At 37.0% G+C, this 18,135-nt stretch overlaps 1 protein-coding gene across 1 annotated transcript in view; it reads left to right on the top strand.

Moving 5' to 3' along the window:
• The window catches only part of LOC110445115, a 34,112-nt gene extending 17,685 nt beyond the window's left edge, over nt 1–16,427 (top strand). Inside the window, exon 2 of the mRNA XM_021489526.1 lies at nt 14,470–16,427. Within this exon, the coding sequence (XP_021345201.1) occupies nt 14,470–15,780 (1,311 nt within the window). The 3' untranslated portion in view covers nt 15,781–16,427. The remainder of the gene's footprint in view (nt 1–14,469) is intronic.
• The last annotated feature ends 1,708 nt before the right edge of the window (nt 16,428–18,135 follow it).

Raw genomic sequence — 18,135 nt, 5'->3', positions numbered from 1 at the left:
AAACTGACATATTTTATTGATAAAAAATGTGTTAGTGTGATACTATTACCGAACTGCTAACTTTTCTTATCACTCGACATAAACATTTTCTGATCGACTATATGTCACGAAATGTGGTTACAAGTCGCGATCCGCGCTGGCCACCATCCAAGTCCTTAAGATCACACACATGTATCTTGTATTGACATGTAACGTATTTGCATAACAGTCTTATATCTGCTCAAAATATGTTGGATACAGCTGATAACATCATATCAGACATTACCGGTTGCATAAGTAGCCATCGAAGCAATCTAATTGACGTAAGCGACCTCGACAACCGGATATTCCCCCATAAACACCAGCGACCTTGATCACGACGGAAGTATGAATTTCAAAGCGATCTTTCAAGGCACAAGCGACCTTGATTAAGCCGGAATGTTAAATACAAAGCTTAAAAAACGATCAAAACGACATGCTTGCATCGGAATCTATAAAAAAAAACACATCGGATGTTTCCGATTTGTCTACTTAACGTTACATTTCATCTTTTATCATTTAGTATTTAATTTGCAAAACAGAAACTTCCGATATTTTTCAAAAAAAACTGCTGTAGCAACAGCAGACGGCCTATCCGGTAAAGGAAAAGTGATGAAGGAGAATGGTTCAATGTTAAGCGCGAGACTATGAATCTAGGAACAATTGGCTTAAAACAAAACAATAAAGAAGATCATCGTTCAAAACATGACACCATGCATTGCATTATTGGAACATGTAAAATATGGACTAAGGTATGTCTTGTCTAATTGACACAATGGGAGACCCTGTAATAGTCAACTCCAAGGTTTCCAATTACCGCCTAGCACAAATGGAAATAAATTTACTGTCAAAACAATTCACGATTACACTGCACGTCTTTGTTGATCTTATGCAGGCAAACTATATTTGCTTGACCGTTAATTTCCTTTCGATGAGAAATCTAAATTTCACCAATAATTATTTATGATGTTTTCCCCATATGGTGGTGATGATATATTGTTATTTTCTCCATTGCTCATTTCCTTGTTTGTTGGACCTACACACTACTCCAATTATACGGAACCAAGTCGATTTAATATAATTTAGCGTGACCATCAAAATAAATATTGATAGGGAAATGTGTTATTTTAGTCGGGATTCAGAGACAACCATCAAATTTCATTGTCAGATAATGTTCGACTAATAAATAGAGGTATCAATGGGTTTTGATTATTGAACGGCTAAATATAGGTTCGATTTGTACATGTACTGGGTGACCTTTATAGTTCATGGTTTGGTGAACGACCCAATAGAACAGTCACTGTAACAACAGTAGGTTACAGTTGTATGTTTGGGTGGACGACCCAATAGAACAGTCACTGTAACAACAGTAGGTTATAGTTGTATGTTTGGGTGAACGACACAATATAACAGCCACTGTAACAACAGGAGGTTACAGTTGTATGTTTGGGTGGACGACACAATAGAACAGTCACTGTAACAACAGCAGGTTACAGTTGTATGCCTAGGTGGACAACACAATAGAACAGTCACTGTAACAACAGTAAGGTACAGTTGTATGTTTGGGTGAACGACACAATAGAACAGTCACTGTAACAACAGTAGGTTACAGTTGTATGCCTAGGTGGACAACACAATAGAACAGTCACTGTAACAACAGTAAGGTACAGTTGTATGTTTGGGTGAACGACACAATAGAACAGTCACTGTAACAACAGTAGGTTACAGTTGTATGCCTAGGTGGACAACACAATAGAACAGTCACTGTAACAACAGTAGGTTACAGTTGTATGTTTGGGTGAACGACACAATAGAACAGTCACTGTAACAAAAGTAGGTTACAGTTGTATGTTTGGGTGAACGACACAATATAACAGTCACTGTAACAACAGCAAGTTGTATGTTTGGGTGAACGACACAATTTAACAGTCACTATAACAACAGCAGGTTACATTTGTATGTTTGGGTGAACGACACAATATAACAGTCACTGTAACAACAGCAGGTTACAGTTGTATGTTTGGTGAACGACACAATAGAACAGTAGAATACAGTGGTAGGTTTTCCATTCCTGAAATAACATTTCTTTTAGGAGGCACGGTAATCTAGTGGTAGGAAGCACTGGCTGTATGCTTCCCCAGGGAGTTGAGAAAGATATTGGCTGGTTGCAAATGCCCTATAACCACGAATAATAATTTATGAACCGCTTTGAGACAACCTACGAACTAGGTTGTGATAGAGTGGAATATAAGAACATCAAATTATCATTATTATTATTATTATTATGAAACGACAATGTCGTCTAAGTAAAATAATACAGCTGTTCCTGAGTGAAGATGACGTAATAGATTGAGTACATCAAGTGGTTAGCGGAGGTTGAACTCTTTGAATATAATTCTCCTATATTTCTGATATTTGCATAGTGTCTACTGCTCCTTTCGTGCACGATCTCGAAGTGCAGGTGCGCACATGTATTCATGTCACTTTTTTGTACCCAATCACGACTGAATTTCTTCTCGAATCCGGTTGTAGACGCAATGGCAAAATTGACAGCGACCTCTATAGCATCGAATGCAGGGTTTTGTGATATGCTTCTTTCGAGCGGGTACTCATCTCCCCGTATAGCTCACTGATGCTGTATGTTAGTAAAGTGTGAAAGTTTTCTCCTTTTTGTTTCTTTATCTCCTGGAGTATGTGTTAATTATTTCCCTCTTGAGAGGAAACATTGTGGGGTCGTTGACTTAAAGATCATACCCAGAAGTTGTACACAGCAGCGCTAGTGTCACACTTTCCGTTGTCCGTGACGTACAATTTACGATTTAATACAATTAACGTCGAAAACAGGCGTACTGGACACTCCCACTAAGTAACGATCGCGTAGTGCTGTTGTTAATGCGCATGCCCTGGAGGGCCATATTTAAATATCAGATTATCTGTTGAAATACTGTTCTTTCTCAAAACTCGATGGTCGGTTATGCTACAACATTGTTTTTATAAAATATTACGCTTAAATATATGTGTTGCGAATTTGCGCCAGAGCTGTTCATAACTTGACAAATACCAATTCAAATAAATACTATATAATTTAGGTATATCTATATTATTAATCTCATTAATAAAATAATTACAGTAATACTCGAAATAATGCCCTTAATTTTCCACCTCGTTTATCGCCAACATATTTCATTGTTCCTTATTCTCGTTTTCTTAAGAATTCCCGTGTTTATTATCCCTTATTTATCGCCAAACCTCTGTATGACGCAATCATATCTTCAAATGGAAAACTGATGGCCTTATAACGAGGTTTTACTGTAATACATCATTACTCTAATGATTACTGTGTTTTATATGAAACGTCTCCATTAATATTTGAGGTTATTTAAAGAGATGAATTCCAAAGCAGGTCTACATATTACAGCCAGCATTGAACTGTCCAATGAAACAATGTGAAAGGTTGTAGAGAAAACAACGATTGTTTAAAGGATGCGCGTTCTACTGCCAAGAAAGAGAGAACGCATCAGAAACTGTTTAAATCGCTTTTGAAAAGAAACTTTAACTTGTGGATTGTTTACGAGAAAAACAATGAAGATTAAACGGACAAAAATATAATCAACATTAGTGTACTGAACGTGAAACTTCATCGGGGTAAGACTAGGATTCGAACCCTAGACGTCAGATTATTATCCAATCGCTCTGGAGTTGACCCGATGGTAATAAAGTTATAGCAAAAACGAAATAAATTGGGTAAACTTCTGCACGATGTCAAGAACATCTAACAGAAACCAAATATCTCACCCTCCTAACCCCTCTGTACTTACTCGGTAGTTCGCCTTATCAATTAAACGTTAGCGTAATGTTACGTTGCCGAAGGACAACGTTTCGAGACATTTGTCGTGGTTTTCTTATCATAAGCGTTTTTATTGCCCATCAAAAAGTCTAGACTTGTCCCCGATGGAGCATTTCAGGGAAGGGCTGGACAGAAAAGCAAGAAAGGCGCCAATGTCACAAACCAAGCAGCTCTGCTTAAGAAGTTGTTAAACATCCCTCTAAGGAAAAGACATACCTTGATCGGACAAATGTATGTGTTATTGAGAAATGTTAAGTGTACCTTGTTTTAACGTTATCCAAGCTGTCTGTGACTATACCACGAAATCCATCAGGATTTAATACCCAATGACTGAATCATCTAAGCGTGCAAATAAACGAAGTAATTTATGCTTTTACCGCTTAAATTTTACCTCCGATATATATTCTCGCTTGTTTATCATAGGTTGCTTTTTCAACATACCTGTGTAACTACCTTTTTAGTCAGCAAATATGCCGATGGAATTCTGCCCTCAAAATCCAAGTTGTTACGCTTACTTCGTGCTCTGCGCCCCTGGTATTTAATGACAAAATCGAAAGCAGGCGATGAGCTATTTGATAAGATTAAGTTAAAATAACCTGATTAGTTGATAAGCTGACTTCAGTTTTTTGAAAACTAAAGAAGACTGACACCCGACTTTAACGCCGGTCAATTTTAACGTTACGCTGTCGTGCGATTCTTTCGATATACTTTTAAGGAAAAAACCGAATCTACTTTTATCACCCATAAGGTAATGAGTATAGAACCTTTGATTTCGTCGTAACAAGTTTTGTATTAAGAGGATGATGGGATTCCTGATCACTTGAACAGTCCACTTTTTGCGACGAATACATATGATGCAGCACAGACTGAATCTATACCAGCCGTTACCTAAAGCTTGTGATTTTGCGAAATGGGAAATAAATAGAAACAATCTTAAAATCAATAAAAATCCTTTGGCTACATCGTTTTACAAATCTAAAATATGTAGTAAGTTAAATGGAACTATAGTGCCCTGAATTATGTTGTTTAATCTATAAACCTCTTCGAAACATTCCGTCGGCAGTTTTTATTGAAATGTTTGTCATCCTAAAAAGATCAAAATCTGTTGAAAGACTTGACTAGCCGACTTGAAATAAATAATGAAATGAATTAATAAGGAGCAGTCTTGAAGTCGGCGCATGCGCAATTTAAATAATTAGGTAATAAATGTCAGTTTGCTTTGTAGACATTGTAGAAGCCATTTGGTTATTCAAACCTATCAAAGACAGGTGACCGATATATAATTCCCGATACGAATTAACATTTGATATAAACAATGGTTGTCACAGTGTCTATGATACTCGTGTTTCCCGTATTCCCAGAGACGTTAAGGTAAGGGTACCCTCATAGCAGCTAGTGCTCGACAGTTACATAATGTGTATACAAATGTAGACAAGAACGATAAATAATTTAATCAAAACGTAGACCATTATAATTATCTTATCTAATGCTGACATAACATCTTCTGTCGAGGTTAACACAATCTTTTTTTGTTACAAAAATAACATTGAATGTAAACATGTCCCAGTTTATACGGAATATCTGAGTGAAAAGCAGGATGAATCTTTGCATGGATGCCTTTTTTAGAAGCCTTTCTTAATTTCACGAAATGTAAAGATTTGATATAAGTATACCTTTTAAATATTGTTAATGGAACGAAGCTTCTGGTAAGGACACGCATGCGCTCACGTGTCTAAAAAGATATATATATATATACTCTTATATTTTATCAAAATTCAACAGCATTGCACTACTGTAATAAGAACTCAATTGCGAACAGCAAAGATCCCAGATATCTGGCTAATCCAGCTAATGGCCTTTTGGTTTCAGTTATCATTCTCAAGGCTTACTAAATGTTATTCCTGTGCCAACTAATTGTGTTACCGTACGTACATGAGCTGCCGACCCGATTTTACATATTGGAGATTCCATCCGTTATCCTATTAAAGCTGTGTCGTCACTAGGATAAGACTATTAGGCCTCGCGTATTATATACTGTATATGCGCTATGAGGATATGGAATCGAACTTGGAGGAGTCATACACTTGGTATTGTCTACGTACCTTCCAGAGTGTATTGCCCGATAAACCCAGTGCATTAGGTATATATCTCAAAGATATCCCCGGCTTAGAGGATTTTAAAGTGAACAAACGTGGTTTCGGGTTTCAAGAACGGATGCAACATTATGCTTAGATATACTTACTGAAGAGTTTCTTAAAAAAAAAATGCTGACGATTTCTTAAGGTTTACAAGATAGGAGAGAGCTTTTAATCATTGTGCGATGAACGAGTATGCGTTAGATCCTTTTATGTATTGTAACGACTAACAGTTAAGTTATATGTATCAACTAGATACCTAAGAAATATTCTTAAAATGACACCAATGGTATTATTAATTAGGAAACAAGATATTGGCTGATTACTACACCTATTCGTGTTAAGCCTTTCGAAGCATCATTGTTTTAAGTTCAAAGTGTTTCGAGCTGTGTTGTACATGTACGACGCCTTTCAAGGCTGCTAAAATCATAAATTATAAATTTCTACTTAAAACCTTTCGTAAAGAATATTGTTATCTAAGAAAGTACATGGTGAATGCGAATATTAGGCCTAGTGTCGTCAACATAAAAAGGTTTTGACCTTGACATTGTACGAGTTTGACCATTACTGTAGCATCTTGTGATCTTGTAATTGTACCGATGTCAAAATGATACCGCCCCATAGTCAGTAAACTCGACTGGAAGACATTCTAAGATAACTCTTGATCGATAATTGTGTCAAAACAGGAAGTCGCAACTATATAATCCTGGGTAATGTGTCACATAATGGACACCTGGACTAACTGGAGCTGAAAGGTTCCGGTCCGTGTGTACTGGCCTGATTCGGACAATAAACTATAACAATCATCTGTATTCATTTTCTTTACTTTCGAATAGACAAGAGACCTCAGAGGATGTTACGATAGTGAATTTTCGTTCTTTGCTGTGTAATTCAAAAGTGACTTTCTGAGAAACAAAATTTTAATACAAGATTCGTATTTTTGAATTTGCACGAGACTTCACACACTAATCACTTGTCATTGAAAATTCATCATTCCATGCTACATCTAAGAAAGATTTAGTGCCGATGGGAACTGATTGACTTTGATGAAACATTGTCCTTATCATAAACCCGACGTTTGTTGCAGCGACTACTTTGAAGCGTCAATCGCAGGCGAGATTTTTTTTTATTAATTCAGCAATGTTATAAACTAAGAAACTAAAACGAATGGTTAAAAACCATAATGTGTATAATTATTAAAATATTATCTCTTACAACACCAGGTATATACAATGTACTTTACAAATAGTGTGTAAATGTAAGCATGCACATTTGATGACGTGCAGGCACTGTTACATTGTCAGCATTTCATCATCCGGTAAATGTCTAATATCAGCCACTGTGACGTTACAAAGAATAGGGCAATGACGTCACGAATTCGCATTTTAAAGAAGAGGGCGTTTTTTCCCAGGGCTTTTTAGGGACATTTGTATTTTTTTTTAATTGATTTTTATTTTTTATTAATTTGGTAAATTGTGCCAATATCTTTTTTGATGTGATCCAATTTGCCATCCTATATATGACAAAACACAACCACCCTTAAGGAGGGAAAGGGATATGTTTTGTCTTTTTGGAGTAATTCTTAAACACGGAGAAAATTTGTTTCTAAATAGACCGAAAAATTACAAAATAGAAACGAAACGGCAGAAATTGGGGGAACGGGTGGGGAAAAGGAGCGGGGTGTCCTCGTACGAACATTCATAATGAAATTCACTGTCAAGAATAGCTCCATATGATGAAGTTGGAACGCCTTTGCTCAGTGCAGTCCAGAAATAATTTGGTAACATACGGTGCAATAGCATTATAACCATGTCAATGACTATCCAGTACCATTTGGGGACACTCCATTGATGTTAAGAGACAGAGTTGTCTAAAATTGGCTATGTGACGTCATTTAAGAGGTTTGTACCGTCCAAATTAGACCGCAACATCAGAATCAGTGTCCCAATACATTCGGAACGCCTCGGGTTATACATGTACTGGAAGTCGGCCGACCGTAATTATCCATTGATATAGTTATAGCGCCCGATAATACACCGTGATATTAGAGCCTTACATAGGTATTCCAGTTTGACCCCACTAACCCCAATTTCTCATTAGGAAATGAATTAAAGTAATCATCCAGCTCTGACATTAACCAGCTGCCCCGATGTCTCTGATATTAGCTTATACTGAGCCAATTACTCCGCATAATGAGATGGTTACTTTAAACATGGCGTTTTGGTCAGTACATTGTCTGGCAGAATTCATTAAACAGTATGTCTGTCCTAAACTTGTTTACCACCTCAATCAAGTATTGTTACAATGAGAAGCATGGGTACCATCAATTTACCTGTCGTCTCCTTCAAATAAATTACGTTGAAAAACCAGGCTATCTTCAAAACAACTAGCACTTGTTATTACTCAGTTGTTTGTGTTTGTAAGGGGTTGTACATTGTACGTCACCGCACCCTTTAAGGTCACGTGATGACGGGTGCGTAGAGAAACAGTGCCAGAAGAAAATAAAGAAAAAAGACAACAATCTCAAGTGTTGCATTATTTATTGTTTCCTAAGCACAAGGGGATACGTTGGCCGAGTGTTCACCGTGTCTGACCGTCTACATTCACAAGCCCTCTACCACTTGGTCGCTTGGATGAGACCTACGTGCACATGGGGCAGTCGCCAGGTGCTAGCCGCAGGTCGGCCATTTTCCGGGTTCTCAAGTTTTCCTTTACTTCTCAAACTTGGCCCGTCAGTCATTAAATGAAAAGTAATATCAATCCAAACCCAAAAAGAAAGAAAAAAAAATTCTGCAAATGTCCTCACATAAGTTGCTTCGTATAATACCATACACTGAGATTTAACAGGCCCATTCTTCTCAAAATCTGTAGAGCCTCATTTACAGACCACAAAAGCCTATTTTGATAATGATCCAGTATCTTTTATTTCTTTAAAGCTCCACCAAAGTTGAGACAAATCGAAGAGACGTACCAAAGTAGTCAACTGTTTTATTTATTCCCTTTATTATTGCCTGGATTTCCAAAATCATAAAACGTACTATTAGTCCGAACGGACAAACTCATTATTGAATTATATAATTATATATTTGTTAATAGAAAGGGGTGGAAAGAAGCAAACCAAATATTTTTTTTATTTGGTTAATACTAACAATACCAATAGCATTCGATGTTTTATGTAAATGATCAAGCCCCACTTCTGCCTAATTTGCAGAACGATGGCGACGTTCCGAAAGTACATTCACAAAAGTTGGCGCTCCGCTATACCGGGAGTGAAGCCCATGCCTACCAGCATGGCGGCACTGGTATTTACACATTGCCAAACGCTCTGTACCTGAGAGCTTGAACCTGAAAGCAGGGGCCGGTTATGGAATTTAAAAACCCCAGCGCAAAACTTGATCATTGTGTTACGTGCACTCGTAATCCGTAGGAAAACAGTACGAAGCATTTACGCCAATCTCGATATCACCCTAGCAACTACTACGATTTACACGTGCGTTATTTCCACTTATGTGTGTTGACGTGCATTAAACCAGTCGCGGCAATATCCATATTACGTCATAGCTGAAATGGATCTTTGATTGGATCATATGAATCGAATGAAACGCAGATATCAGCAGAATAGTGAAACTTTTTCAAGGTTATCTTTTAATCCCCTTCCATTATGTTACAATTCATTTGCATTGCGACTAATGAATTAATATGCCATATTTGATTAATCAAATGGACGATAAAAATATCCCAAGAATGCATACAAAAAGAGCGCCTGCTGTGGAATGGTATACAGAGGGCGTGGATGACGGCAGGATGCATGTGTTTGGGTCAAGCATTACGGGATAGGCGCGGTATAGTCCGAATTATTCTGACGTTTTATCAACTTTTTTCATATCGGTCTGTCGTCGATTAACGTCGGAACTCCGGCCCTCTATAATATGCGGGAAATATGCGACCCGCGCCCGGAGCGCACTTCAAACTGATATTTTAGAAACAAATCGTCACTTTCACACACATGTCGCACATGGACCGAAAGATCTATTCTTTATGCACAAGATGAACATACATAACATGCCCCAAACAACTAATACAATCACTAAAATCATATTTTTTCAAACTGACTCTGTTTTACTCTAGTTTTTTGATAGCCCCGCCTTCCAATGCCACGTGACTAAAATCTCGCCGGCCTACGTCATAACGTTGGGAAATACCTTCGGTAACGCGAGATCTTGTCAAGTCATGTGACATTTCTCATGGCCTAATTTCCATAAAAAACATGGGTTGGTATAGAAAACGTTGGAAAATGCTTTTCGTAATGATCTTTGAAACATGTTATTGATACCACCTAGTGCATAAAGAATAGATCTTTCGATCCATGTGCGACATGTGTGTGAAAGTGACGATTTGTTTCGGGCGCGGGTCGCATATTTCCCGCATATTATAGAGGGCCGGAGTTCTGACGTTAATCGACGACAGACCGATATGAAAAAAGTCGTTAAAACGTCAGAATAATTCGGACTAGGCGCGGTACTGTGTTCTTATCATGCTAATGATCCGGTGTCCGGGGACTGCTATAGCTCAAACACCGATACACCTAATTATCGATTAACTTTCATTTTAAATAAAAAATTACTGAGAAACGTCTTGCATTATACAAGACAATTTGTAATTCCTGCCTTGGAGTGATGATTTTAAAAAACACAAATACAAAATGTACATGCAATTTTATTGATTTTAAGTCATTTCGAAAATAAACATTATGAAAGATTACTGTTTAAGCTATCAACAGCGTGTTAACAACGATTCGAACAACGTTTACGTATGTCGCGTGATTCCAAATGTCATCTTTTACAATGAAACATGTAGTGATTTAATCGAAATGTTGTCATCGAGTTCATTCGGATCATTATGCTGGAGTGACAAAATCGGGCTTCATCTTAATGGCTAATGAAATACTGATTATTTTCTCTGACATGACTTAATAGTCATTATTTAGTAATCATAACGAATTTGTATTGTAACAATGAATCAACTTGATATAATTATGGTATGTGTCCGGATATTTTTCTTAAAATATGAAAATTATTTTATTCAGATAATAAGGCGATCTAGGGCCAGTTATTCAATCATTATTGGTTAACGTAACGAGTCGTTTTCTAGCTTTTTTACTCGAATTTTGAGAATGTATTTTGAATTTGTTATTTATTGTATTTCTGTCTTAAGAAGATGAATTTGATTTCCTTTACATAAACTATAATTTTGAGTTTTGATATTTTGTTGAAAATATACTACAGCGCAACTTTGTTATAACGCCGCTTTTTGTTCAGAGAAGATTTCAACGTTATAAAGATGTCAATTTGAAAAAAGTTATATAAAGGAAATCTTAAGAAAAAATGTAAAAGGGACTTCGAAACTTAATGCTCATAAACCAGATGCCAAATTTCACAAATGACATTATATCGAGGTTTTACTGTATATGGAAGTTTTGCGTTGACACATTTTAAGAAAATCGGGCTGTTGTAAAACCTGGCCCTGGTTCACTCCATTTTAACACGTACAGTGCCCCATCGTTCGACGCCTATACTCACCCAAATGACAAGTCCTGTACTAATCAGTATAATTGCCTACGACTCGGAACACCTGCAACCCAGGACATCACAGATGAACTCACGAGGTTGATTATCATTTCCAGTATTTTGCTTGGCAAACGTGTACAGTGTTAAATTATACGTTTGGCTTCAAAGCTGCCATTTATTCTTATATATATACACCAGCTCGTCAATTTTCAGGGGCAATATCATAAATGTCGACGAAGTTGGGTCTCGCGAAATGAAATTTGAAGGAAACAGCATCGAACCAAATCGAAACCTTGCATACACTTTTAAAATAAAATGTAATTTTCACATGTCACTTCAACTCCTTTTTATTATCTTTTTCGAATACTGAAAAAATTCAAATTTTAAAAGCATTTGTCATGTCAAGCTTTTGCTCTGTTACAAAGCAGAGTAGTAAAATCTGTATGCAGAAAATCGTGTAATACCCACCATCCAAAGAGCAAGGGGATCCATAATTGGGGTTGGGCTGGGAGGGGCCATCTCCCCCGAACAGAGGCATTTATTTGACGTAATTGTTACATTATTTCCTTAGTTTTTTCATGAATGAATTAATTGATTAATTCATTTGTCTTTGTGACCATTTTCTGTTTAATCGTATCAGTACTCGCAGCGTCAAATAGAAGTCGGTTAGGGCAAGATAACGTTCTCCAAAGGGGAATGGGGGTAATGGGGTCTTTCCTTGAAAGTGGACTTGATTGCATTTAGAAGCACTCCAGGAAGCGATTTAAAGCTTACAACGGTGACAACTGTTTAGTCCTGCACAAAAAAAGACAAATACATATGATGCAGTAAAAAAGTTAGATGTGTCTCGCTTTGACCTTTTTTCCTATCTTTTTTTTTCTAGTGAGTATCATAGCGTTTGGGAAAATACAGCGAATGTACACGACCGTTCAAATATGAATAAGGGTTAACAGAAAGTACCAAAAATATCACCCAACTTTTTATTTAATTTTTAAAGTGGAGGATTACAAACTAGAAAAAAAAAAATCTTGCATGTTCCAAATGCAATTTGTTATACAGAATAGGAAAAATCATTTTTATTCAAATCAAACCAGATGAAAACTGTCCCATCAGTGTTAGATCTGTGGTGCCGTATGTAAATGTATCCATCAATGTCACGCGTACCAGACACATTGGGTGATGAAACAGATCAGCGACCCTAATACAAGCAGGTATTTTACACCGGAAGTTAATTAGTCAAGAATACACACCGGATGTTAATTACTTCATAATAGCCAATCTGTGCCCAACGTTACACGTGATGATGGTGATAATTACACGAGACCGTTGTCAAGTCATTACCACCTCCAATAGTTAAATCACGGGTCTGTAATTGGTTCTTGCAAAACACACATTCCAAATCTACCTAGCACATCTCGTTCCAGTTTATTTATACATTCCGTAAAATATACAGTACTTGTCTAACCTTGACAGAATGTGCGCATGACTGGTTCATTTGGTCATTTCTTGACCATTACATGGCGTCACTTTATCTTGTCTTCAATGTGATTTATGTTTTTCATTTTGTCATCGGTTTTCGAGCAATCACATAAGTTACCGCGCGTAAATATGTTATTGTCTGCACCACGCACGTGACCTTCGATAATCTATGTCACAACTATTGATAGGTTAATCGTGGTGGAAAAATAGTTTTGAATAAATGGCATAAAACCTATTACATCAGCTAGATTGGATTTTCTCATTGCACAAGCACACGCGAGCGTACCTTGGCTAGCGGCAAATGGAGTTAAGAGGCAGCGCTCTATAAGTATGGGGCGTATTTGTAATATAAACATGTAAACGCTCTCGTAGAGTAACACTTGGATAACACAATTTAGTCGTTAGTTTGTCATATGTGATTGTGTGTTACAGTCGGAGTTCTTGAAACACCTGGATAGCCATAGACATTGGCTGTGCAGACAAACCTGATCTATTTCAGAAAGACGCGTAATAATGACATACATTGTACGCTGCCTACTCGTGACAAGTTTTATATAACAGTTATTCATACTCAAACTCACGTTGATAATTGTAGGTATACAAATAGGCATATATGACAGTGTACTTAAAATACTTTGTTATATTTCAAGTTTACACAAACGTTTTGATAAAAGAAATCAAGCAGAACCTACCTTGCAATGTACAAAATGATTACCCCTGGTTCAATATGAACTTCAAAGTATCTAGTCTTTAATCCAAATGATATAACCTTTTTCCATTTCCATTTTTTATTCCTTTTATTTGAAGAACTATTTTAACTAAAAATGTAGATTGTTTTTTCTTCAAATTAAATATTGAATTGAACTAATAAACGATGTAAATCGAATGTAATTGTTTTATTTTAAATTAAATTTTTCTATTTTAATTCTTATGTTGATATTTTCAAGTATATTTCAACGTTAAACATGTCATAAATCTAATGCAAACCTACAAGCTGATTTTTTTTCAATCTAGTGCTAACATGTTTTCTGTTGACTGTGTCAGCCGAGCAGCCATGAAACACGATAAGATGGCCATTATTATTTCGATCTTAGTATCAAAACATCAGACACATGTCGTCTGACTCGTCTGCTAAATTACCAAGAGAGAACAAAATCACATCCGACCCCGATATAACAGCTACCATATTTGGAGAGTATATGTATATATATATATATTTGTTAATATATAAATTGATTTGTGTTCAAGGTTTTTAGACCAAGCCTCTGTTGGCCATTGACTATGGCAGACGTTTTACTTGCCTATGTGACCTTACGGGGACGTACAAAAAGTGATGTAATTACCCTGACCAAATTGAATCAGCCATCCCTGTAATTACCTTTCAACAATATCAATCAAACCTTGTCCTTTTTTTATCTTGCAGGCAGACCACGAGCTCGACAAACGCGATGCTGACCAGGACGTAAGCGTAGACGAACTTCCGGTTGATGAAAAACGACAATTCGATTCTATCTCCGGAAATAGTGGATTATCAGGATTTGCAAAAAAGACATTTGATTCGATCTCTGGAGGTCATGGAATGCCCAGCTTTGCGAAACGCACCCTTGATAGTATATCTGGAAATGGTGGCATATCTTCATTTGCAAAACGCAAATTTGATTCGATTTCTGGAAATGGAGGAATGTCCGCATTTGCAAAACGCAACTTTGATTCGATATCTGGAAATGGCGGCATGTCAACATTTGCCAAACGCAAATTTGATTCGATATCTGGAGATGGGGGAATATCTTCATTTGCAAAACGACGATTTGATTCGATCTCTGGAAATGGTGGTATGTCACCATTCGCTAAACGCAAATTTGATTCGATCTCTGGAAATGGTGGTATGTCATCATTCGCTAAACGCAAATTTGATTCGATATCTGGAAATGGCGGTATGTCATCATTTGCAAAACGCAACTTTGATTCGATATCTGGAAATGGCGGTATGTCATCATTCGCAAAACGCAGATTTGATTCGATCTCTGGAAATGGTGGTATGTCACCATTTGCTAAACGTAAATTTGATTCGATATCTGGAAATGGTGGTATGTCATCATTCGCTAAACGCAAATTTGATTCGATATCTGGAAATGGCGGGATGTCATCATTTGCAAAACGCAACTTTGATTCGATATCTGGAAATGGCGGTATGTCATCATTCGCGAAACGCAGATTTGATTCGATATCAGGAGATGGAGGAATGTCGACATTCGCAAAACGACGATTTGATTCAATCTCCGGAAACGGAAAATTATCTGGATTTGCAAAGCGACCACTCGACTCGATCTCTGGAAATTCTGGAATCTCTGGTTTAATGAAAAGGAGGTTTGATTCAATAGATGGTTCAGCCGGACTGGAAGGATTTAACAAACGAAAGTTTGATTCAATATCCGGAAACGGTGGTCTCAGGGGATTTTCTAAAAAGAACTTTGACAGCATCGACGGAGGCGCGGCATTCCAGGGCTTCGCAAAGAAGAGCGAACAGGACAGTGACACAGACGAGGAACGCAACTCTTTGTCAAAAAGACGTATGGATTCGATTGTAGGTGGGGGTGGATTTGGACGTTTTCACAAAAGAAATTTTGACTCGATAGATGGAGATGGATCCATTATGGGATTTGCAAAGAAATCCTTCGATAGTATCGACGGAGGAAGTCTCAATGCATTCGTGAAAAAGGATGACGAAGCTTGAATGTCTTGTTTCGGTCCAGTGACTAGTGTAAGACGTACACAATAATGTACAACGAAGTACAACAACGTACAACCGCGTACAACTGAAAGTGTACAAAACCCAGAGTACACTTATTCTGTACACAGATCATTATTTTATTTATGAAGTTGTGTCTACATTTGTATCACCAGAGAGCTATTTTAATTATCTGTAAATATAAATATGCAAACAGAAATATACGGACTATTTTATTACGGCGAGATAAGGCGGTGAATGGGAGGATGGAATGTCTGGTTTGTCATGTGATATGGACTAAACTCACTATAGTAGATATATTTAATTTTACTTATTTTGTAATTGCTAACGAGGTGACCAAGCAATGTTTACGTTCTGCATGTTCTGTGTCTGAGAAGACACCCCAAACTTTTTTTCTTTTTAAACAAAATATTTTGTTTCCATTGCGATTTTTAACATGATTCCACATTAATTATCTTTGAATGAGTCATATGAATATTGGTTTAACCAGTCTATTGGTTTAAGGGGGTATGATGCGTGTGAGTCTCGTTGAACGAGATTTCATGTCCGACTGTTTTTTCACTCACAATCTGTAAGACCTTTCTTCATCATTTATGTACATTACAAATAAAACACATCTTACAAGTGTAAAATCGTATTCGTTATATTTTAGCATCTGAATCAGGTGATCTAAAACAAACAGCCGAATGAAAAGATGATGGGTAAAACAAGAGGCACATTGATATTAAGTACAAGTAGAATGAAAGGAAAACATTGAGGGCCCGACAAACAAAAAGGAATTCAATTGCAGTTGGGTAACGCAGTGGATAGCGCCTTTAGGCAAGACGGCCAGGATTCAATATCCCAATTGGACGTGAAAAGATACATACGTGGTCGGTCATCTGTCCGACCACCTGGGGTTTCTCCAGCTTCTCCGTTTTCCTCCCACATAAGATCAATTACGCGCTTTCATGCAGACCAACTAGAGTAGAGTGATTATAAAACGTTGACATAACTTGTTTAGCAAATTTTGAAAATTAAATAAAAAAGAAAATTAAACCACGAGGAAGTACTGTTCCGAACACTTGTAAGAAAACATTCACCTAAAAGGTCAAAGGACCTGTAAATTAGCAACTCATGTTTACAACAGTTTTGTCCGCAACTTTGATCCAAAATGATGTCTTAACATTCATGGTGTGTAATTGACTTCCAACCTCTTGAATCTAGAGTTAACAAACCAAGGAGAATAATTCCTGAACAGTATTTCTACTTTGCAAAATCCTTAAGCGTAATTATTCTCTGTAGCATTTGATCATTTTGCTTGATGAATTTATTTTAGGAGATTTTATTTCATCTGAACAACGTCGGTCGAGGATTTTTAATTCCCGAATACCTAAAAATTTAAACATTCTTTGCGTTTTTACTCAACAAAACTGATCTCGAAAAAAACATTAAGCAGTTTCACAATTAATTTGACATAGGATTTCGTTTGACTTACTACAAGAGTGGGCATTATTCGAATTGAAATGCTCGATTTGCTCCTTAAAATTGATATCGGTTTAGATTTGTTTCACGTTGGTAGTGGTTCTAAAATCTATATATTTCACAAATCTATATATTTCATATATCTATAAACTATAGTGAACATAAACTATAAGTAAATATTCGCGTGTTGATATTAACGCAAAAAATAGGAGCACTACAACACCAAGTAAATTTCCCTTTTTCAGTGTTATCATGATAGCATAGTCACTGGACAAATGCTATGTGACGCGTCTATTGAATTGTGTGCTACTTTGTCCCGACAGCATGGCATTGACCTTTTCACCGCTCCCGCACAAGTCTTCCACAAACGACACTTATATTTTATCGAATTAAGTCGCGTAGAGAGCCATGATTGGCAGACAGACGGACTGGATTGAAAAGTAAGTAAAAACGTCACTTAAAATGTGAAAAACAATGTGATGCGGCAATGATGCGGCGGTCTCTGTCTTGGCTGTTTTGCTGAAAGTTGAAATATGGTCATTTAGTGTCGGTTCAGTCTCTAAACAGTCAGACCGAAACAGTGCATTGCCCTGCCATTAAGTTTTGCTATACACAATTGATAGACAAGGACAGAAGTAACTTTCTTATAGTTTCGTGTCTAGATGGTACAAAAGAGATCGCGAAGGCCAATACCGGGTTGTACTCTGTTGTTGTAGACAAGTTGCTGGACAGAGAGGGTTTACTCCTGGTCATCATGTGTTGTATTAGGTAACCAACTGGTCATTCTAAAGCCTTTTAGACGCTAAACAGAAGGGAGAAAACATGTCAACATTCTACTATTCTTTGTGTAACATCTGGTGTGTGTTGTAATAGGTA

Source organism: Mizuhopecten yessoensis, unplaced genomic scaffold, assembly GCF_002113885.1.
Source record: "Mizuhopecten yessoensis strain PY_sf001 unplaced genomic scaffold, ASM211388v2 scaffold2087, whole genome shotgun sequence".
Lineage (NCBI taxonomy): Eukaryota > Metazoa > Mollusca > Bivalvia > Pectinida > Pectinidae > Mizuhopecten > Mizuhopecten yessoensis.
This window is presented reverse-complemented; position numbering and strand designations above follow the sequence as displayed.